Genomic DNA, 23,625 nt, shown 5'->3' with positions numbered 1-23,625 from the left:
AGCTGCAGCATGAAACAGTATCTCCAGCAACAGTACTGAGTTAAGATGGTTTCAGCTGCTGTACTTGTAATTTGCTCACTAGTCCTCAGCTAGATTTTCGCTCCTTTATCCGGTTCTTCCAGTTCGCTCTTGAAATTTCACGAGAATTATGGCATTATCATACAGAGCGTCTGTGTGGGCTGCGTTTTCCATTCTTTGACACCTACAGACGACTTCCAACAAGCCCATGGTGAGTTACCCGAGTTTAGTGGTCTACACGTTGCAGTTTAAAATTTTAGCCTTGACAGTTACAGAAGTTTTCTAAAGCCATGAACTTTAACTTTCCAGCATGGCCTGCAATCCTTTCCTGCATGGCCTGAATTAAATAGGCTTCTTCAAAAGACTTTCATTCATTTTGCCAGAAGCTACAATATGTTTCTGACATACATTGCCCCCTCGTGATCTGCCTGGCTTTTTTTTCTTTGCAGTGTAATGCTGGCATACATGCATTATACAAATGATACTGCTAGTTCTTTTTTTTTCTTTCTTGCTTGAAAAGTGTTTACTGGACAGTCACACCCATTGGTCACTGTACCCGACACAGTAACACAAGTATGTTGTTAAGTGGTTTTAGCCAATGAGATGCCTTGTAAACTCGACAGCGGAAGCTGGTGAGCTGTCTCGATACGTCTGAGGTCTGGGTTTTTGAATTAGCTTCCTTTGTGAGAAGTTACGTGATCAGCAACAAACCACACAGGAAGGTGTCTGCCATTTTCTGTTCTTCTCAGTAAAACCCCTAACACTAATTTAAATTTATCGTTGCAGTATTTTCACTGAAGTTTTGCCAACATGCGGTGACATGAAATTCTACAAATAATAAGCTGTATTAATTTCACATGGATGCAATATAATGTGCTTTACAGAAGATAAAAAATATCTATGAGAGGAAAGATACTAAAAGTCCTAAATTAAACTCAAGTAGGGTGTGTGCCTGTTTTTCTTTTAAAAGCTAAAAAAACAAAGTGCAAAGTCTGGGGATGTGAACTAAGTGCAGCATCACTGTTGGCAATAGAAACAGCTAAGCTAAGAGTCAGCTGAGCGCAGTGATCTGAAACAAACCCTCTTACAGTGAAAGTGTCGAATGTAGGAGGGTCATTGATGCTTTTTTTAAATCAAGGATGTGAAATCATTTGAAAACAACAGGGAGCACTTTGAAGGTCCTGCACTTCCATGGTCATGTGGTCACTGTCTTAAGGTGTTTCTGTTTGTAACCTGATTCGACCTCTACTCAGAAAGTGTGTGGACATGGGCAGATTGTGCAACATTGATATCCTCTTCACTTTATCAATGGTTCATTAAGTTTTGTTATGTCAGCATACCTCTACCCATCTGCCTACAACTAGACCAGTGGCCTGATCATCCAGATTAACTGAACACTCCTGTGCAGGGCCTTTAAAACAAATTCTGTATTTTACAGGAATCTAATTTAGAGATGTAGATGTTATACTTTTTTTTTTTTTATAATAACGTAAAATAACAATGTGAAAACGTGTGAATGTGGTCACACAGAAATGAACCTAAAGACATTTGATGTCTTTTCTTTCTGCTACATAGACACAAACGAATGTACTTAGCTTTCAGGAAAGGGAAGGGAAACTAGTTTGTGGCCAGTGTCAAACTTGCACCTCCTACCACTCATTAAGGCGAAGACAGTCAATTTCACTAAATGCAGACGTGAAGTAGCAGAAAAGATGTTTTTCCTGGCACTTAGGCTCCTCCTCATAATTGTAGAGTTTATTTTTCAGCACCATGTGTGGCAAGATTGGCATCTTCACTTGCTCTGATGGCTATAACCATGATGTTGAGTGGTGTTGCTAGAGGCTCTAGAGCATCTGTCATGTCTAGCAAATGAATATAGATTCTCATTGCATATTCAGAAAGCTGTATAGCCATCTGTTTATCACACCTGCCTCATTGAAATTCAAAATACAGCTTAACATTATCAGTGAAAGCTGTGGAACAAATCGTTCTGTACATTGCTATCTCATTTTGACAGTCATGTATATTTGTTGCTTTTCAACACACATCCTGAGTCAGAATTACATGGCCTAATACACATTACAGTTAATTCACATTCAGCGAATTAATTTACTAAAGAAGAAGTTTGTGGAAGATACTAAGGCCTTGGTTAATTGCCTGACTTTCCCACATCATCAGTCTGCAATGCCGAGTAATGCTGTTTCATATTGTGTAGACACAAACAGGAACATCTGGGGACAGAAAATATCAAACTTTCTCATGGAGAAGAAGGCACATTATGATTCTATCCTGGACCGAAGCAAACGCATTACGTGGCAAGACGACTGCTACGTGGATCTTCAGTCTACGTCAGAAACAGAAACAGAGGGTAAGAGGTTCTTTAAAAGATTTATCACGGCAGGAGCTGTTTTCCTGCCTTTCCCCAAACTTTTGTTTGTTTGTTTTTTTCTTTTTTAATTGATTTTGAGTAAATAAGAATGTGGGACTATACGTAGAGACTATAGCAGAAAAAAGCTTCGTACTTCAGTTCTGATCAGTCTTCATTTAATTTGAGATTATCATCAGTGCCACATGATATTCACTCATATTCACCTTTTGTCTGTTCTTATCGTGAATGGTGCCATAGAGGTGAGATGGTGAGATCAGAGCCCTGTCAGTAAAGAAGCAGGAGTCGTGATTAATATGAGACATGAGATGTGAGATTACAAAAGACAAAAACAGTAAAATTGTAAAGGCCAAACCAGTAACATGTCAACCAAATTGGCTGGAATATATTCTACTGTTTATATCATGTCCACTATGTTTTGTAGTTAGAATTAATCTTCATAAAACAAAAAACCATGTCATACCGCTTATCAAGTCCGCTCACGGGTTTCCTGGGGGAAACCCTGATGCATTTCAGACAGTTTGCTGCGGCTGGAAATTATTTTGATCTTTCTTGAGAATTTGGACCCTGAAGATAGCAGAAAAGCTCATAGGATGGAGGGTCTTACTTTGCTGAATATGCCAAGGAGATAGGAGAGGTCTATTGATGTCACCTTAGTCATGGTTTCATTTTTCAGGTGTGTATGGTTTTAATTAATTAAATTGTGTTTGATTTTGGTTGGATTATAAGTGAAGCAGGTAGATTTCAGTAAAGCGTTCAGTTCTGCTCCTAATTTTGCCGAAAACCTCTTAACATCTGATGTGTTTGAATGCCCCTTGGGTTTAAATTAAATTATTGAGGACAGATTTAAAAAGGCATGGTCTGAAATTGTGACAGGTAAATTTATACAGTTAAGTTTGAAAAGGCTCGGGGGAGATGTGGGGCACTTTCGTTTTGGGTAACTCTGTCAACATACATCTGACAAGCACTGATGATAATTGCTGATTGTAGTAATTGCTGCAGAAAGCTTAAAGCAAGCTGAAATTGATGATCTGTCATTACTGTGGCGGGGTGATAAATTTAGGTCTCTGTCAGCACTTAAATTGGCTTTGGGACTTTAAAAAAAAAAAGAGAGAGAATGAGAAAATCCAGAGCTCTTTTTTGTGTTAAAACAGTAGCCTGTAGTATAGTATGTCATGAGTTAGAGAGGATAGAGGGGAACTACTGCACATATAAATACACATGTATTTATGAAGGTTTGCTTTGACAACTGTGTGTTCTCTGTTGATGAGCTCAAACGTCATGGATTTTTATTATCGATTACAAACACAACACCAATATTTCCCTTGTTTGGAGGATCCAGAGAATCATTTTCTGCTCAAGGATCCCTACATCCATTTCTTTTCTGAGTCATGTTAAGGCTGTGGCTTAGTAATTGGAATCAATTTAACAGGTAAACAAGGCAAGGAGTGTACAAGCATGCTCTGTGAGGCTGTACTTAAGCACCCTTGGGCTTTGAGCTAAATGCTATCATCAACATGCCACCATGCTCACAATAACTATGACAACATGCTGCTGGTATAGGATTTACCACTGTTTACTATCTGGGTTTTGCATGTTAGTATGTCCACACTGCTAATTACCTATATACACATAGTACAGATGAGGATGAATGTCGCTGTAGTTTTGCAGGTACATGTTGGGGGAGGGCTTAACTTGAATGCCATCAGTAGTTGTTGTAGGAGTCATCGTCTGGGGATCACTGATCAACAACCCGTCACACCCATATTGCTATCTACAGAGCTACACTGCCAGGACTGATAAAAAGAAGAGACCTTATCTTATGTTTAAATTTCATGGTAAAGACCGGGTAAGGAAAAGAGAAGTGAAAAAGAAGAACAGACTTTTATCAGAATTACAGGCATTGTGCAACTTGATTACCCAACAGAGGAAAAAAAGAAAGTATAAATTAAAAAAAAAAAGACATGAATTGTAAAATTGCCTTTGGATATTCACTGTGGAAATTAAATTGAACCCTCAAGCTCATGTTGCTTTCCAGAATACATTTGACTGAGATAATTTATTGTCCTGTAGTGCACATAATGAGAAAACGACCAGAATGTGTCCTTTCATAATTGGCCATCAGTACAGGGATTTTAGTGATTGATTTTTTTTTTCAGTACTCTCTATAATAAAGTCTGACAAATAGTAACATAATGTTATATCTTTTCCAATATTACGAAGTATGGCTCTGGGTTCAGAATAAACCATTGTCATTGTTACTGGTTAATCACGTTAATTGAGACTCAAGAGTTTTCTCTGCTTTATGCTCTGTTTTGGGTTTAGATCTTAGCTGGATCCAAAAGCATCAAGACCAGCTGCAACGCTTCACTACCACCTCCTTCCTGGAGGGAATGTTAACTCACCTGAGGAAGTTGGATGTGCTGAGTTCAACTGAGGAGACCAAGATCAAGGAAGCTGGCCGACTGCAGGACCAGGTTAACATGCTCACAACTATTGTCACTGGCAAGGATGCTCAAGCCTCTGATGCCCTCCAGGGTTTCATAGAGAGCTCAGATTCTCAGGTGGCCCAGCTCATCATAAACCATGGTAAGGGGCTTGAAATAGGATTTCCCCTTTGTGTTGGTCATTCTTTGAAAGGATGAAGAAAAAATTGTTCTCAGCAAGTACTTTACGCATCCAGTAGCTCAGGTGGTAGAGCAGATCATCCAGTAACAGCAGGGGATAGTGGTTTCAATTCTTGAATTCCTGAAACAGCCATGTCAGAGTGTATTTGACCAAGACACTGAGTCCCAAACTGCTCCTCGTGAGTTGTAAAGTGCTTTCTTCAGTGTATGTATAAGTGTGTGTGTAAATACAGTATAACACACTGTAAAGCACTTTGCACCAGTGACATGTAGATGCCCTGCTCCACTTTCTTGGCAAACAGTAAACAGTTTTTTGTTGTTTTTTTTATTACTGGCAATAACCTGAGTCAATTTCTTATTCTGCAGATTGCATGGTGAAGGAGCACAAAGAGGTGCTTCTACGGAAATATGAGCAGTGCAGAGACAGAGATTCAGTCAGTTGCCCCAAACTGAACATTTCCTCAAGAACTTTACTTCTGGTCGATGGACTTTCAGACCTCCAGCAAAAGGAACATGACCTGATGCAGGTGGGCGCAACTCGGGGAGGGAAGAGAAATCATCTCAGACAGCTGGGGCTTGCCAAGCTTCTTGAGCCCCTGACCCGGGTCAGTTTGCCTCCCAGAGTCTCCCTCACGGTTGGTGTAGCTGGTATTGGCAAGACCACCTGGGTCCGACACTTCATCAGACAGTGGAGTCAAGGGGCCATCTGTACAGATGTGAGCTATGTCTTACCTTTTAGCTTTTGTGAGCTGAACTCATTGGAGAAGCTTTCAGCTGAGAAACTGTTGAAAATGGCTTTTCCCCATTTAACAGACCCCAGTCTGGTCCTCAGCAGCTCCTGCAGGACACTGCTCATACTTGATGGTTTGGATGAATTCCGCTGCACTTTAAATTTCTCTGATGCAGCACCCTGCAGTGACCCAAAGAAAGAAGTGTCCATCGATGATTTAATAACTAACATAATCCGTGGGAATCTGCTCCCTGATGTAGCAGTGTGGGTGACTTCCAGGCCAGGAGTGGCCTCGCTCATCCCTGGGGGACTGGTAGACAGGGTGACTGAGATCCCAGGATTCAGCCCGAAGGACATCCAGATCTTCCTAAACCACCACTTCTCTGAGAGGGATTTTGCCAACAAAATATGGGCTCACTTGGAGTCTCACAAGATCTTAATGGTCATGTGCTACATACCATGCATTTGTTGGATAGCAGCTGATACTCTGATTTACATCATGCAGAGTGAAACAGAGGAAAGCCTTCCAAGGACCTGCACTGAGCTCTACACCCACTTCTGTTCCATGAAGGCAGAAGTAGGCGAACCAAGAGGCAGGGAACCTGTAAAAATGGAGCAGCTTCATGGGAGCAACCGTAAACTGCTGGGGAATCTCGGACGACTGGCGTTTTATGGGCTCCTCAAACGCAAGTACACCTTCAGTGAGCAGGACCTCAGGGCCTATGGGATAGATCAGCTGTTAACTCAAAGCAGTCTTGGTGCAGGAGTTCTTGTTCGGGAGGAGTCAGTCATACACACAACATACCGGTTCACTCATCTGACTCTGCAGGAGTTTCTTGCAGCTACTTTCTACCATATCTCTTCCAAGCGGGCCATCTTTGACTTGTTCTCAGAAAGCACAATGACCTGGCCCAAGTTCGGTTTCCAGAACCACTTCAGAAGTGCCTTTCAGCACGCACAACAAGCTGAAGATGGTCATTTGGATGTGTTTGTGCGCTTCCTGACAGGCCTGCTGTGCCCAGTGGCACTGAAACCTCTCGCTGGGCTTTTGGCCCTCGGGAGAGATGATGGTAATCAGAAGACCTGGGCGTCAGGCTTTTTACAAGGCCTCTTAGTCAGTGGGGGAGCTGTGGTGTCCCTGCGTGCAGTCAATCTGGCTTATTGTTTACAGGAGCTGCAACACACAGAGCTGTTGCGGAGTGTAGAGGAAGATTTACGACTTGGAAGCTTGGCAGGGAAGTTAACCCGGGCTCACTGTGTTGTGCTGGGCTACCTGCTGCATGTGTCCCCAGAGTGCAGTGACCAGACCAACCTAACATGTTCTTTGAACTACACCACAGTGAAATGTTTGCTCCCACAGCTGCTGTACTGCAGCCATCTCAGGTCAGCTCCTCAAAGCACTGTCTCCCAGTAAACTAAAACTCAAAAGAAAGGCTGGAGGGTGAAACTCATGTTGGCTTTTCTGTTAACCAGGTTAGAGAACAATAGCTTCAAAGATGATGTCATGGAATTGCTGGGAAGCCTCCTGAGTGCCAAAGACTGCCATATTCAGAAGATAAGGTGAGGTCGCACTTACATTTCTGCTCTTTATTGACAAAAGGCATCACATGAAGAACTTTTTACAGTGTAATTGTTCTGACCCGTATCAAATAAAGTTACCTGATTGCTCACATACATGGTAAAACTTTTTAATTATAATTTAGTGTCGGTTTTGTTGATTACAAGGGTGCAAGAGACAGTAATTATCACGTGGTTGTAGGACTGGTGCCGCGATGATGAATGTGATTATCATTAATATCATGTACCATATGACTCTAACCTCTTTCATTCACCTGCTCAGTTTGGCAGAGAACGCCATTAGCAACAAAGGTGCCAAAGCACTGAGTCGAGCCCTTTTGGTGAACCGGACACTAACTTCTCTCAAGTAAGATCTGTTCGTTTCCTTTGATGTATTGCTCATTACAACTGAATTAAGTGAACGACTAAGACTAAGAACAGGAAGCTGATGTGCTTGTCTTGAAGCACAAAACAACAACAATAAAAAACTGCAATGTCAGTGTTTCCTGGAAACAGAGCCACGTCATAACTTTTACATTTTCATGCTTTTATATGGAATGAAATGAGAAATGAGACATGACTGTGAAAGACTTCAGCACCAGTGTGTAGTACATTAAAACATATTTCTTGCTGGCATTGACTGATCATTATTGGTGAATAATGATGCTAAATTCATGTCAGTATTATACTATAATATATCATAAACCAGTGAAGGTTACACAGTGCAGGTTTTTTTCTTTCTGGCAGCATCATAGATGACAGATGTTTAATAATGTTCTGGTAAACAGCTGTTAAATATAAATTTCATAAATATTAATACATATTATATGAATATTATATAAATATTATAAAACATATAAATATTGTATAAATATGAATACTTTCTAGTGTAGTTCTCTGTAGTTTTACATCAAATGATACCAAAATTACAAAGAGTGGGATGGTGTTCTGTAGATATTGGTACCTGAAATTCATTTGAACATTTCTTTAGATAACAATTTTGTCTTATATGCTGCAACTTCAACAAATAAAAGTTACACTTTGTGCTTATCTTCATGTCCCTGAATAGGTGCAGTTCTTATGTTCTTTGTCTTCATATTCCACATGCATATACATTGTTACATGGTGTTTCAGTCACTTCTGTACATTGATACATATCATCTAACCATCTTTTTATAATTTAGTCTCCGGAACAACAATATTGGCTCTAAAGGTGCAAAGTTCCTGGCAGAAGCTCTGAAAATGAACCAAGTCCTGGTATCAATCAAGTGAGTGTAATTGCTATAGATTTTTGTTTATGCACACAATGATCCTACATACTGTCAGTGTAACTTGAGTTGGTGTAACTGCTCAGTTCTCCTGTCCCCTCATCAGCTTCCAGAACAATGCCATTGAGGAGGAAGGTGCTCAGGCCCTTGCAGAAGTACTGCAGTGCAATCGCAAACTGGTGTCTCTGAAGTGAGTTTTGTCTGCGTTTCACTTATTTATTTTTTTTCCCATGTCCTATGTGTGTTCTATGCTGAGCAATCGGTACATTTCTCTTTCATGCATGTTATTGATTCAGCATACGGAAGAACGCAGTTGGAGCAGGAGGAGCCAAAAGGATTGCAGATGCGCTGAAGACAAACCGGACTCTCACAAAGCTGATGTAAACTTAAATTCAGATATTCATTCATTCTGCTGTTCTTGGTTATGGCATACTGTACTTTACATTATACTGAGCTGGTACAAATACTGGTAAAACTTTTGTTACATTCAGTCCAATGGACTAAAGACAAGCTTCTTTTTCTGTATTCTTTACATTCTTTTGTAGATTTGTGTTTAATAGCTCACTGGTAGACTAACTTGTTGCTTGTTTACCTCACAGCCTGTGTTTTGGTCACATATTGTTCCATAAGATGAATGACTTAACTTATTCTTAATGTGCCCACTCTGTTTGTGTTCTTGTCTGCAGTCTTTGTGGCAATCAGCTTGGGGACAAAGGAACAATCGCTCTGGCAGAGGCTTTGACACTCAACCACACTCTGCTCTCGCTTCAGTCAGTACCCTCTACACAGGAGTGCATTGTAGCCCCCACACTACCCATCACCTCCTATTCAAAAGCCTACAGCTAATGCATTTTAATATTGTTAGCTAATACACCTTGGTTTACGAAGTGTGATTATAGATGCAGTTTGTTTTTCAAGCAATTCACTGCAGTTTTGTTTACCCTTTCTTTTTGCAGACTTCAGAGTAACTCAATCAGCAACAAGGGGATGACTGCCTTAACCAAAGCCCTTAGGCTGAACCGTGGCCTCGTCTCCTTGAAGTGAGTAATAAAGGACTCGATCATCAAGTACCAAAATCTTTAATCAAACTTAGTGGCGTGAGATCAATACCACTCCCCTATCTGTCAGGTAAATATAGAAAGCCATATGTCCTGACATGATGTTCAGGACAGCCTTTGTTCCACTAGGTTCTAACTCAGTTCAAGCTCTCATTCAGCATTTCCTTCCTTTCAGTCCTTATAATTATCTGTGTAATTATAGATGACGTGAGGTTTTATTAACTCGTGTTGGCAGGGAGATTAGTTACTGTTATAAAGAGCCAGGCCAGCTGGTGCCCCCCTGTTCCCAGTCTTTATACAATGCTAAGTTAAGCTGGAGCTTCATATTTACTATATAGACATGAGAATGGTATTCATGTATAACTGTATTTCCCAAAATGTCAGACTATTCCTATATATAGAAAAATAGCCACAAATGGTGTATCAGGACTCCACTCAGTGCATGCTGCTGTATATGTAAATAAGTACCAACTAAATACAATATGACACTGAACAGGAGAATTCTTTGGCATTCAGCTTGTGGGGAAAACTGTGATTTCTTAACCCTTCTTTGCCTCTGTTGTGTATTTTTTTTCTATCTGATTAGTTTGCGAGAGAACTCAATCGGCGTGGAGGGAGCAAAGAACATGGCCCGCGCCCTCCATGAGAACAACTCTCTACAGGACCTCGAGTGAGTCACCTTATTATTAGCAGTGTAGAGTGTAATGCTCCACAGAGATATGGAAATATCCGACTGTTCAGTAAATGTCACTCCCCCAGATTATGTTATGTCAGTCAGGGCTACTGCATGATGGGAAACTACAAATCCTGTGAGATTACTATATGAACGCTGTGGCCCTATGAAGACATTTGGTGACATTCTCAGCTTAACAGTCATGGCTTTAATCAGCTCCAGTTTCTATGATAATTTCTACAATCACCTTTTCCCACCTTTATCTGTTGTGTATGTGTGTGTGTGTTTCCCAGTCTTACAGCCAACCTGTTGCATGATGAAGGGGTTCAGGCTATAGCTGGTGCAATCAAGTTTAATCAAGGCCTTACCTCTTTGCAGTAAGTGAAGCCTGTAATGCAAATGCATGCAGGCACTTAGACACACACACACTTGAGCCAGTGAGTAGATAAGTCATGACTCGCTTTGCAAACTTTCCTGAAGACCACTATAATGGTACCAGAATACAATAAACAAGGCAGATCCACTCCACAAATATCAGAATATTCTTGATGTGGAAACCTTATGTGCCTCTCTTTGTCTTTTCACAGTCTTCAGTGGAATTTCATCAAGTCGTCTGCCACTAAAGCTTTGGCCCATGCTCTGCTCTCCAATAGCACAATGCAGCTCTTGGAGTAAGGCCAACAGTTAAGACGTCTGCCATTGTCATCCTCATTATCCCATTATCAGTACTCATTTCACTCTCCTCTTTCCCACACAATCTTTGCTCCCTAATTAAGTAATCCTCAAAGTTTTAAAAGTTGTATTCTGTGAAGGACATGTGCTCTAACATTGAGCAAATGATACAGGATTTTATTGACTGATCTGGGGTTTTGTCGGTTATTGTTATTTACAATAGACAATGTCTGTGTGTGTGTGTTTGCAGTCTACAGGAGAATTCTATTGGGAATGAGGGCGTAATTTTTCTTGCAGAAGCCCTGAAAACCAACGCATCTCTTCGTACATTATGGTTGGCATTAAAACTGTGTGCAGAGACTGATTTATATTTATCAGTATTTAATTTAAAATTTTTTAAAAAATGATTGCAAAGGTAATTTTTTTCACTCCTACATTTAATATATTACCTTCTCACGTGTTCACTGTTTTGTGTGCTGCCTCTTTAGTCTCCAGGGCGTCTCAGCAGGTACAAATGGCGCTATTGCGATGGCAGAGGCTCTGACGACCAACCAAACCCTGCAAACATTAGAGTGAGTCCAAGCTCTCGCCTGCTTCAAACTGTTCTTTTGTTATTTGACATTCAGCCACATATAATAAGCAAGCGATTTAAAACCTACCGAGTTCAGACCTGCTCCAGAAGTATTGCTCTTACAGCTGATTGTATCGCAGGAATAACAGGCCATCATTTGGCTCAAAAGAGATCAAGCATGATTGTTGGATTGATGAAAAGTAGTGCAGCTAGAAGATAATTTCCTTCTATTACTCAGTCTGTCTGAAAAACCTTTACCCGCTCATTTGTCTGCTTTAAAGATTTCATAGATTTTGATTAGTCTCTGTTTGGATGTGTATGTGTTTGTGTATTGAATCCTGACAATGCCATCACATAATTCAACTTTTCTGATTACAGTCCAGCAAAGCTCCATAGCCATTTGCTGGAGATGGACATCATTTCTAGTAGGCAGTACACTGTAGTATGTGATTGGCAGGTTTTTTCCTTCACTGAGACATCAGCATGAGCCTTTCCTACAGCTGTGTGGATGAATGCACTGCTCGCTTGGCTGTTATCTCCAAATTCCAAAATAAAAAAAGAAATCGGCCACTTAAAAACACATTTTCTCATGAACTATTCATAGAAGTATGATTTCCTTTGATATAGAAGTAACAATATCATAGAAGTATAAGCTTAAAACATGGACAGGAAGCTTTGTATTGTGTTTCAGGTTTTAAAAACTAAAACTTATATTAGAAAACACATTGTGCCTGTGTTAAAATTCACTCTGCTATTTATGCACAACAATTATTGTTTCCTTTTGTATGTAATGTTGTCCTCTTTTTTCCCATGATGTGTTCCAGTCTACGTGGGAACTCTGTAGGGATGGAGGGAGCAAAGGCTCTGGCTAATGCGCTGAAAAGCAACAGAAGCCTCAAGTCAATGAAGTTAGTCCTGACTGGAGCTTATCATGATTCATGTGAACTAAATTTTTAACTATAAAAAAAATATTGCCAGTGACAAATGGTCAATTTTACCTGCCCTGCCATTTTTAATAATATAATATAATATAATATAATATAATTGTTTGTGTCTGTTTTATCAGTTTGCAGGAGAACTCTTTGGGTATGGATGGAGCCATTTTCATTGCTACAGCCTTAAAGGGAAACCACCAACTGACATACATCAAGTGAGGTTTCTTTTATGCTCCTTTCCCATACGTCCTCTTTACATCTGTACATGTAATTGCATGCAATTTATTATATCTGTGTTTATGCCACAGCAAGCAGCATTTTAAGAACAACCACACGCTGGAGTTCTGCTCATATTAAAAACCGACTTCTGTTTTCGTGTTTGTGTAGTTTGCAGGGAAATGGCATCGGCGAATCTGGAGCAAAGGTCATATCTGACGCCATAAGAGCCAATGCTCCAGGCTGTGTGGTGGACATCTGACCAAGGAAAGAGTAGCTTTTACTGAAGAAGGTTATACGGTGCATGTAGCTAAGAAGTAACAGTAGGCTGTGTTATCAGAAGTTGGTGTAAACTTTGGAATCTTGTTAAACTTTAGATTATATATATGATGGTACTGAATGTCACTCTTAAACGTTTTTTTTTTTAAACTATTTTTTATGTTTTTAGATACATTTTTATATTTATTATGAGAATAAACAGTTATTTTGTCTTGAAGAAGCAGTTGCCACAAAAGACAGGAAAAAGACTTGACAAGTTGCAGCATATTTTTCTGTAAAATACACTCAACATCCTAAGATAGAGTGAAGCTACATCCCTCAATATTTGTCCTAATTTAGATGTAATTTTGTACATTTGCTCTGTTTGCACAAGTGAATCTGGTCTATGGATAAAATGGATTTTGCCATTCACATAGTAGTTTTATTCCATCTGTTATTATTTCAAGGACAAAGATCAATCAAAAAATATGAGCCTGTAGCCCTGTTATATAAAAAGATTCATTACAAGATTTGTGATGAAATTGTCATGAACACATTATTTCATGAGGACTGGACTGGATATATAACTGTGTAGGTTATTTGATTCATTATGTCTGCCTAACACTTATCAAACACCAGAAATACTGACATAACTTTCAGCCAAGTAGAATCTAACTCTTTATTTAATGCAGCTCTTCTGCACTTTTTTGCATTGTACCTCATTTGAAACAAATCATTGGCCACATTATTGGCTCAAAAATGATTGTGCTTCATGTCTTTGTGTGTGTTTTCAATACAAACATAGATTTTATTATATTGTTATATTATATAACATGTTACATGTTATATGTTTGACGGGTATCATGAAAGAATAAAGCACGTCTGTCCTCACTAAATAATATTCACTAATGCCTTTGTGGCCTGTTATGTAAAAGCAATCCAGTTCATCTACTTTTTGAGCCTACAGTATTTAGAATGAACCCAGTAATAACAGACAAAAGTAAACAAAAAAAATGGAACAGTAATAATGATAGACTTTGTTGTATGTGTCAAACACAAAGGAGAAAATAATCAAACCAAAGGACCCCTGTGATATGTTTTTTCACTGTGCAATCAGTCCATGTCCTCCTAACAAGCCTCTGAACGTACAGCACACAGTAATATGCTGTTGTACGACTACATTCACATGTATAGGTACAAGCTGTTTTTCAGTTAGTCAGGCAACATAAAGAAAAAAAACACAACTGCATCGAGTTGAGGTAATATAATTTAGTGGCTTAAGAAGCAGCGGTTTGACTGGTATCCGTGGCAACAAGCATCATTGGGTTGTGCAGCAAAGAAAGTGGCCACGTACAGCAGCACGCAGTTCACATCACCCCCTAACTTGTTGGAGGTTGGTCCCTCTTGGCACAGAGTTTCATGTTCAACCACTTCTTAATTTGCAGAATGGTTTAGATGAAATGCATGACTGAACAGAATAACCCTCCACATCAGTGCCAAAGGCTTCAGGGTTTCCCTGACTGAAGTTTGTCTTTTGGATTAAATGTCTATTTTTTCCATTTCCCTTTGCAAACAACTGTTTCACAAGCTGAGCTGATTTATCCACATATCAATAGTTACACTATAATTTTTTTTTAAACAGTTACTTACTCGCAGGTGTTTACAGAAAGCAATGATCATGCATGCACCACATTTTAAGCTGTGAGGCTACTCTGAGGTACAGCAGTGATTTGAGTAAATGCCAATGTCAGCACGCTAACATGACAATTAGGTAGCAAATAGCACCCCACCTAAGCTTTGTAAACAGAACCTAAGTGAGAGAAAATGGCTGACTTTGGATTGTGAATGCTGATTGGACTCTTCTCTGGACCAGTGTTTTGGTTTGTTGAAACTGGCTTAATGAGTAAGTGAAAGCCCCCAGAAAGTGACCTGAAGCCGAAGAATGCCAGTGACAAATTGATGAAGTGGAGAATTAATAAGTCACTGTTGCACAGTGTTAAGGCACACTGTGCAGACTCCTCCTCATTACAGCCACAGCACACAGGAGCTGATGGACAATAATTTAAAGAGCAAAATTTGAATTTTCCCAAACTGCTGTGAGGCAGACTGGTTTAAAGTTTGGTTTTATTGTAATTTTAAATTATTCTGGGTATAAAGTTCTCAAAATGCAAATAGTTATGATTTGATGGAGGCAGGGTATTATTGTGTGATGGTTTGTTTGTGTATGAATAGTAAAAAACCAATAACTGCAACTGCAATCCCGCGTAACATTCACTATCCATTCAACCTGTGAGACAAAACTTCCTGAGAGACAAAAACTGGAGCAGCGTTTGGCATCATATCCAACATCTCTGGGGAACATTGCACAGGTGAAACGAGTGACTGAATGAGACATCGGAAACCTACAACATCAGCTGCATATGAACACTAGACCAAAACTACTCACAGCACTGAATGGGATGGTGGTCAAAGGTCGCTGTCTAGGAGGCAGTGAACAGCTGGAGGGAGATTAATGGCTGTTGTCAGCATCTGACACAAGAGCCCATCTTTGTTTTTGTTTATGCTCTTGTCAGTGTAACAGGAATCCCTAAGCTCTTGTTAATCGGTGTACTGTAGTACCGCAGACTACAAGGACGCATTGATAAGTTTGTGGCCAAAAGCAGATGGAGTTTTAAAAAAAATATATATTTTTCAACATAGTTCCCTCCTACATTTACACACTTAATCCAGCGCTGTGGTGCACACAGAGCCCTCCTTTGTAAAAATCGGTGTCTTGGACCTTCAGAAAGTGGTTCAAGTGCTTGGCACTTGGCTTGGTAATATGTAATGTGCATTGCTTGTGAGCAGATTATACTGACTGTGCATGGGTATGACTTTAGATCATCAGTACATATTAAACAGAGCAAAACTTCACACACACAGACATACAATCTGTCCGTGAACGGCCTCTGGAGTCTAAACTGGGATTCTGAGGCTAGATTTGTAAAAGCACATGCACAAAAATCATACATGCACCATTTCCCACACATTAGCTTCTTCTTTTCCTTTCTTGGTGGAACAGACAAAGGTATTCATATGCAAGCAGATTACCACAGACACGTGTACATCCATTCATGGCAGTGGGAGTGGAAAATAGGCTTGTGCATGTGCCCACAATTTCACGTTGACTGAGACTTATGAGCTGTGCATGCACTCTGTTTTATAAATCTGATGCAGAGTGTTCATATGCATATCTCTGTCTTTGTTCATCAACCCCAGGAGCACCTAATCAGCTGGAGGATTTTCCCATCTTGCCAGCATTCGAAACAAAGACGTGGTTCGTGTTTTGTTGATTTTTCGTGTTGCATCCTCACTCCTTTCACACTGTATTTAATTTGCATATCCATCATACAGTACTTTCAGACTGTATTCAAGCTCACTGACTTTTCCATAATTGGGGTGGCAGCCTGGATTCTCAATGAGATATTTTTTGTCAACTCACAGTACAAACATGCATAGTTAAAAAAAATGTTATTAGGACCTGGTCTTTTTTTTTGTTGTTGTTGTTTGTTTAGTTTTTTTAGTGGTTTTAAAAGGCACTGCCCAGTGTACTGCCATAACCATTATGACATACTGTACTGAGCCGGGTATGTTAATAAGTCAATCATCCTATTCCTTGTACCAGCTAGATATTACAATACTTTATTAAAAACCTTTAATGAAACAATGATTTATTTTAAAATTGCAATTAATAACATTGCACATGTCTCTTTCTTCAATCACTCTCAACAAAGAAAGTGTCCTCAGATTACTTTTAAAGAGATTTTATGAGGGGAAGATCTGAAAGGAAACTGATGACTCTCAGAGGTCTGTCTGTGAACAATCATGTTATACAAAGGAGCCACTGTTCCAAGAAAAGGAAAAGAAAATTAAACTCCTCAGCTGCTGCATAATTCAAACCACAGGGAAGCTTATGCATCTAGCATCTTTACCTTAATGGCAACATCAGGCTGTGCGACACACAGAGCAAAGCCTAACTCAGAGGAACTTTAGACGGTAACACACAGGAGGGAAAGAAAGGCACATCCACTACGTCTGTAGTGCATGAGGAAAACCCAATGTCAGGGACAACTGGTTTTTACGTTTAAACATTATGACAAATGTTAATCTGAAACAACTTGGTGTGACAACAACTGACACAATGGGGACCTTGTTTTATATGATTTGCACATTCTTTGTGGGTTTAACGTGGACAGAGAGGTTTAAAAGACCTGATCACAACAGATAAAAGCTGATCTAGAGTGACAGTCTAAATCACAGAGGGCTGAGTGGTTGTGATAATTACTTTGCTACAAGTGCAAAACATTAAGAGTTATAGAAACATACATAAACGCCATTAACTACAAGGAACCAAGTCTAAATAGGATATATTTGCTTTAGAAGCCAATGTGGGCTGGTCTGAACATAGCACAACAATCAATCAAATCCACCCAGCCTGCAACAGTCTGCCATCCCTCACTCTAATTTAAACTGCCCACTATATTAAAATACTCCCAAAAAAGACTTACCTGCTTTAATTTGTGGCATTTTTTCCTGCTGAGTTTTCTGGAGGCAGACGCAGCTAAACTCACATTGCTCACCCTCATAGATTTTTTTCATACAGCACAACAAACAACACCTGCCTGAGGATGTTTTTAAAAATACACCATTCTCGTACTCAAGATAATGATGATTATATATATAAGGTGCTATTACTATCATCAGTATTTCATTTTGATTTGATTCATTCATTTGAGAACTCCCAGACTTTCACACTCTGATAACATAGAGGTTGTTGCACATCTTATCCTATTATCAGAATACATAAATACACACTGACATCCATATAAAAACAATCAATTCATTCAGGCCTTCTGTATAACCGTCTTGAATTAAGCTCTGTTAACAATTATGTGAACAATATTGACACATTACATTGATGGCAATGTACTCTTGAGGCTCAGAGTACTCCAATAATCTTCAAAGGAGATGAAATGAGATGTCAAGAACATCCATTTCAATGCCCAACATTTATTTTTAGATATATGTTTCTTTTCCCCCCAGTGGTGAAGCTCTGGCAGCAATATTCATAGCAGCAATATTCATAGCAGCAATATTCTGTTTTTGTTTTGCCATTCAAAGGTACTAAGAGGGACATCATTGCATACCCTTTAAATTATTTTAGGGCGTTTGATACCTTTAGTAGATTGTCATAGTAGAGAGATGACAGGAATCTAGAAATAGAGAGATTGATCAACCAGGTACCAGGTCGGTTTTGATCCAGGGATGTTGCCGTTTATGGCTGGCATTACTCAAAGCCACGAGGGGCACCCTGACATTTCCGCCCTTTTGCACTGATAAAACCGAAGATTAAAAGATTAGCCCAGCTGTCAGAATGTGCACATTATACAAAGCATGTGTGAAGGCAGTTTCCAGAACTAACATGAGACACTTTAATGCCACTGAAAGTGTACACCGTCTAAGACCTTTAACCTGATGTCTCGATGCTGTGCCTACAAGATTTTTGGAGCTGTTCTACAAATAGTCAGTCGTTCTTTTCCACCCCATCCATCTGTAAATATAGCACTACCCCCAGTGGACTTGGCTTCAAGTTTAGACTGTTTGTCATGATTAGCGCCTAAGGGGGCTGTTGTCTGAACCCTTTTGTTTTGTTTGGATCTCTTTTGTGGACATTTGGACCTTTTCAGATTCTTGTTTAGTTTGTTAAGTTTTGTTCACTGTTCCTGTTTTATTTTGAAATCATCATCAGTCCTTGTGTATCGTCTTTTTCTACTTCCTGTCTTTGTCTTGTTTCCCTCCATTTGTGATTGTCTGCCCCGCCCTAATTGGTTTCACCTGTTGCCCATTGCCTTGTGTATTTAAGTCTCGTCGTTTCCCTGTGTTCTTGTCAGTTCGTCTGTTTCCATGCCCGTGTCGATACCCAAGTCTGTACCTGAGTCTGTGTCTTCCCTGTGTTCGTTCCTGTACCTGTGCCTTGCATTTTTTCCCACCTCATGGACTTACCTTGGTTTCCTCTGTTGGCATGTAAGAACATTTTGTATTTTCATTTGGTTTTGTTTCTGAGTATTTTTCTCCTGCGTGGATGATTTTTGGTTATTTGAGTTTTGTTTCCTGGCCCTGGACACTTCCATTATCACCTTTTAAAAGCTATAACATAATAGTTTTTGGCGATTTTTAACAGCTACCTGCTGAAACAATGACAATGACAGCAGTGGCACTGAGCAAAAGCAAAGTTGCAAACCAAAACAATGAGCTGAAAGGTGTAAAAACTCTCCAAAAACTTTTGTCATGCACATAGTCATTTGTTAACATAAAAGTTTTGATTGCAGCAGCTTGAAGAATAAATCTTATGACTACTTGAGAAATGCAGCAAGAATAATTTAAAACATTTTTCTCTTTGGGTCTGTACTGTAATGAGTTTTTCTCAGGTCTTTGTTTAAAAGCTCTCCAACAGCTCATTCAGCATGCTGCTGCATGAGTCCTGACAAAAAGAAATGCTCCAGGTCTCAAATGTTCTATTCTGTCTCAAAATTCCACTTTGTTAAAAAAAAGATATTTTGAAGTTCTGCTTCAGCTCTCTATAAATAGTTAAGGTCCAAAGTACACCTCTGATCTTCTGGCACACCACGGCCTGAGTAGATCTGTGTGATCTTCAGGCATTGGTCCGCTAAGTGAATTAAATAAAAATAACATGAAGCTACACACATAGTATCTTGAGAAAATTTTGATTTGAGAAACCTATTAATATTAAATCAAAGCTAAAAAATACATCTCTTGACTTCTGCTCTTAACTGAAGGTTGGGCTGTTTTAGATGTCTACTTACAATTTTTATTAGTTCACCTATGATGTTTTAGTCTCTCAAATTCTTTTGCTTATTTTTGAGTCTGACATTTTGTACATTTCATTTGCTATTTTCGCTGAATGGCTTATCTAAAGCTCTTTGAATCACCCTATATATGAAGTTGGCTTGCCCTAGAAATTAATCAAGATTTGTAATAACACTGAAATGAAAAAGGGACACAGGTTTAAAAACAAAATTAAAAAGCTTTGCTTTCAAGTAGCCTATGACATCTCAGAAATTTAAACAAAATTTCATGTCTGCCAATAAATGCAATTCAAGTTTAGACTTTTATTCATTTATGCTACCAGGAGTCATGTGGTCCTTGAATTTTTTAGTGTTGATATCTCTGAAGTGAAAGCAGCCTTTTCTGCTACGTTGGTTGAATAGTATTTCTGTCACTGATCCAGGTATGAATTTTGAAAATTTCCACACAAAAAAAAGCATATTATGCTGTTGTCAAGAATTGGTCCTGTCTCTAATTATACATGCCACTCTGCTCTTAAGTCTTTTCTCATTCATCCAGCATCAGTTTTTCCCTCTCATGGCCTCCAGACTTGCTCCATCAGACACAGCATTAGCCTCATGTCCCTGGGATCCTCTATGTATATTTCAGCAATAAGAAACCATCATTATTAACATGCAGAGTAGATAGCCCGGGCCTCTTTTCAGTTTTCGCATTAGCAGAGACAATACATAAAGTTCGGCTGAGGTCAGGTGCCAAGGAATGACATCACAGAAACAGACCGCCGGATGAAAGACTCAAATCATAATGAGAATGGAGAAATAAATACCAAAACACCTGCAAATAGGTTGTGCTCAGGCCCTCCTCAGCCTCATTAATCTCCAGAGAGCCTGGCAATGAAATCATCTCTAGAGGACAGTAAACAAAGCTCGAAGAGAAACCTATCCTTATTTCCATTATCACTTCAAACTCTCTATTGTGTTGTGGTTTTAATCGATTCTTCCACATATGTAGTACACAAAGAAAACATCTCAAACCTGTCAATGTCAAGAACCTCACGTATGAAGTGAATACTTAAAGGACCCTAACCTGTCTGACTTGTGACTTTTATTAATTGTTGTGCATGAACAGCCAAACCAGTCTCCCCCTGGTGATTAATAAAATTATCTAATGTTATTTAATCAAAAATAATTGTAAGTGAAGAGATAATTCAAATATGGTGTGTTGGTGTGTGTAGAGTGTGAGTGACAGTTTCTGTCAAAAAACAACAATCTACAAGATGAATGACTGATTAATTTCACATTGGTCAATTTCACTTTATTTTTTTGACCATCAATACTAAAATTAAAAAAAAAAGTGGAACCAGTGGAGGTAAAACTCCTTTAGAGGACCATGATGTCCTGCTGGAACTGTGCCCCCTGCCTGTGAGCCATGGTCAAACTTCAGCAAACACGTGTTCTCACCTGATTGGTCCCCCAAGGCCGTCTCCTTGGTGATGTGTTCCACACTGACTTAATCTCTTTCAAAATGGTTGGTGATCAGTTTAACAGCCATAATTAAATTTTGCAGCACACTTCATATGTACATTAAGGATAATCTGGCTTATATCTGGTTTATATTATGTATTTATGATGATCTATTATGGCCATTACGTGCTTATTATGTGACCTAAAGGTCGATTAAGTGTTTCAATCATGATCCACATATATAAAAAAAATTCTATATATGGTAAATGGACTGCATTTATATATAAAACTTTATATAACACTTATAACGCTTTTCTAATCTTAACAACCACTTAAAGAGCTTCATTCTACAAACCACATTCACACATATATTCATAGAATGCTTTTCTATCACACACTTTTGATACATGGGGGGCACTTTGGGTTTCAGTGTCTTTCCCACAGACACTTTGACATGTACCACAAGTAGAAATCGTCTGCTGTCAGGAAATAACAAAGGTAAAGTTGCTAGTAAAGTGTTATTCTGCTGTTGCCAAATGACTGTTTGGTAAGCCTACGTCATCGGTTATTTGTATGCTGGAGTACATCAATATTGACATACGTACATATACAGGTAAGTTAATCCTATACTTTGTGGGTATGCTGTGCCTGGAGCTGTACTTGGAGCAGACGACCGCATAAAGTGATCCTAAGTGAAAAAAAACATTGATAACCTAGGGTTCAGGGCAGTCTGACTCCTGAGCTTTTATCTCACAAGGATTGCTTTTGCATTTGTTTACCTAATTATTTTTAATTTGGCCACCTTTAATATGAAAAATCAGCACTGTAGGATTATATGCAGTACATTACTGAAAATAAGAAAAAGCACAATAGATGCACGACCTACATACATCATGCTTCAGAAACAAGTATAACATGTCTTACACGTACAGAAAAATATATCCTACATCGACAAAAAATGTCTTTTCCTTTCCATTATTGAAAGTGTAGGGTCCTCTGTGCAGGATCTGCTGTAAATCTGAGAAGTCTGCGCACAGCAGTGTGAGGAAAGAAAATAAAAGATTCTGCATCGTCATTTTAGTGTGCCATTGTCAGTTAATGGTTATGGTTATGACCAATGTTTTTTGAAGATCACCATAGAAGTGATTTTTTTTTTTTTTTAGATATTTTCCCTCCATACTGCACATTCGATATGTTTACTGTCAGTGAAAAAAAATAATACTAATTCTTGTGCCAGAGGGGAGTGCAGAAAGGTGAAGGTGTCCAGGCAAAGTGCAGCAAGATGAGAGACTTTCAGCACTGGAAAGACAGGCAGAACAAAATAATGAGACAGGAGAGGCCCCAAATTTGAGAGAGATGTGCTACTACTGTCATGAAAAGGTATGTTTATGGTCCATCTTTCTCTTAGGGTTGTAAACAACTGAACAGCACATTGAGTGGCAGGTTGTGCAGTGGTGGTGGTGGTGGTGGGGTGTTAGTTTTCTTCGCCTTTGCTTGCCTATCTGTGAAAGTCACTGCACGCCCCTGCTTTAAAAACCACACTGTACAGGACGCATTGCTACAGGTACTGCAAGATCATATGCTGATCTTCTTTCCTTGTAATTAAATCCTGGTCCAAGATGCTCACGTATTTATGTCAGTATTTCACAAGTTGGTAATGTCTGTGTGGGAATGTGCCCTAACAAGATCACACTGCGCGCTTCATCTCCACTCAGCTGCTGCAGCTGAGGATTCCTATATACAGCATGAAGTGGTTTGTAAGGTATAGCAAAGAGAACCATTGTTCACTTAATGAATGTGTGTGTTTTCATTCTAGACAATAATAGATTAATTATAGACGCTATAACGATTTCTACACATGCACCTGAGTTTCCTCCATGTAATGTCCTGTGAATCGAACAAACCCTCCCTAAAAGAAAAGGTAGGTTGATTGTGGCATGATTGGCCAGACCCAGTCACATTCATAAACTGTATGTAAATATGTTGCTGCCTTCTTTTGCTCTTTCTAAAGGATCACAGAAAAAAAAAATGCAAAATGACAAATGATCGAATTCGCGTCGTTTGAGGCTTCTTGTGTCACTTCATCAATGGTTTATTTGCATGTGCAAGCAATCGATGGATTGATTCAAATAGAGTGAAAACCCACGACTCATTGATAGTTTTGGGGGACTACAATAAGCTGCAACATACCGTCTGCAACAGGGGGTTGCTTGCCTATAAACATTTACACAGCATCGGAGCATCGGGATGAACAGCAGAGGAGAAATCGGTGTGTTCACGGGCACTTTGTGTTGGGCAGAGCTTCACGGACAGACAAACTGCTCTGTACAAGTTCAGGTGCAGTCTG

The 23,625-nt window shown here is 39.3% G+C and overlaps 1 protein-coding gene across 5 annotated transcripts; it reads left to right on the top strand.

The window, feature by feature from the left end:
- Positions 1-29: 29 nt before the first annotated feature.
- Positions 30-14,067, top strand: nlrc3 (NLR family, CARD domain containing 3). Of its 5 annotated transcripts, XM_041066938.1 has the most exons (19): positions 30-229; positions 2,234-2,386; positions 4,730-4,993; positions 5,398-7,144; positions 7,235-7,321; positions 7,602-7,685; positions 8,503-8,586; positions 8,693-8,776; positions 8,883-8,966; positions 9,273-9,356; positions 9,543-9,626; positions 10,231-10,314; positions 10,611-10,694; positions 10,905-10,988; positions 11,240-11,323; positions 11,478-11,561; positions 12,385-12,468; positions 12,627-12,710; positions 12,883-14,064. In XM_041066938.1, exons 2-19 carry the CDS (start codon positions 2,278-2,280, stop codon positions 12,971-12,973), a joined length of 3,390 nt encoding a protein of 1,129 aa, XP_040922872.1. In that variant the 5' UTR covers positions 30-229; positions 2,234-2,277; the 3' UTR covers positions 12,974-14,064. The 5 variants fall into 5 exon arrangements, with proteins under 5 accessions (XP_040922872.1, XP_040922874.1, XP_040922873.1 ...); XM_041066940.1 differs by lacking the exon at positions 10,611-10,694 and having other exon boundaries at positions 12,883-14,066; XM_041066939.1 differs by lacking the exon at positions 11,240-11,323 and having other exon boundaries at positions 12,883-14,065.
- Positions 14,068-23,625: the final 9,558 nt, after the last annotated feature.

Source organism: Toxotes jaculatrix, chromosome 21 (assembly GCF_017976425.1).
Source record: "Toxotes jaculatrix isolate fToxJac2 chromosome 21, fToxJac2.pri, whole genome shotgun sequence".
NCBI lineage: Eukaryota > Metazoa > Chordata > Actinopteri > Toxotidae > Toxotes > Toxotes jaculatrix.
The sequence above is the reverse complement of the archived record's forward strand: the minus strand, read 5'-3'. Positions and strand labels throughout refer to the sequence as shown.

What these genes read in the sequence shown, in the direction of transcription:
- nlrc3 (XM_041066938.1), top strand. Translation starts at nt 2,278, where the DNA reads ATGGAGAAGAAGGCACATTATGATTCTATCCTGGACCGAAGCAAACGC. An exon ending in CAAGGCCTTACCTCTTTGCA is followed by an intron (nt 10,695 to 10,904) that starts GTAAGTGAAGCC and finishes GTCTTTTCACAG; the next exon opens with TCTTCAGTGGAATTTCATCA. An exon ending in GCATCTCTTCGTACATTATG is followed by an intron (nt 11,324 to 11,477) that starts GTTGGCATTAAA and finishes CTGCCTCTTTAG; the next exon opens with TCTCCAGGGCGTCTCAGCAG.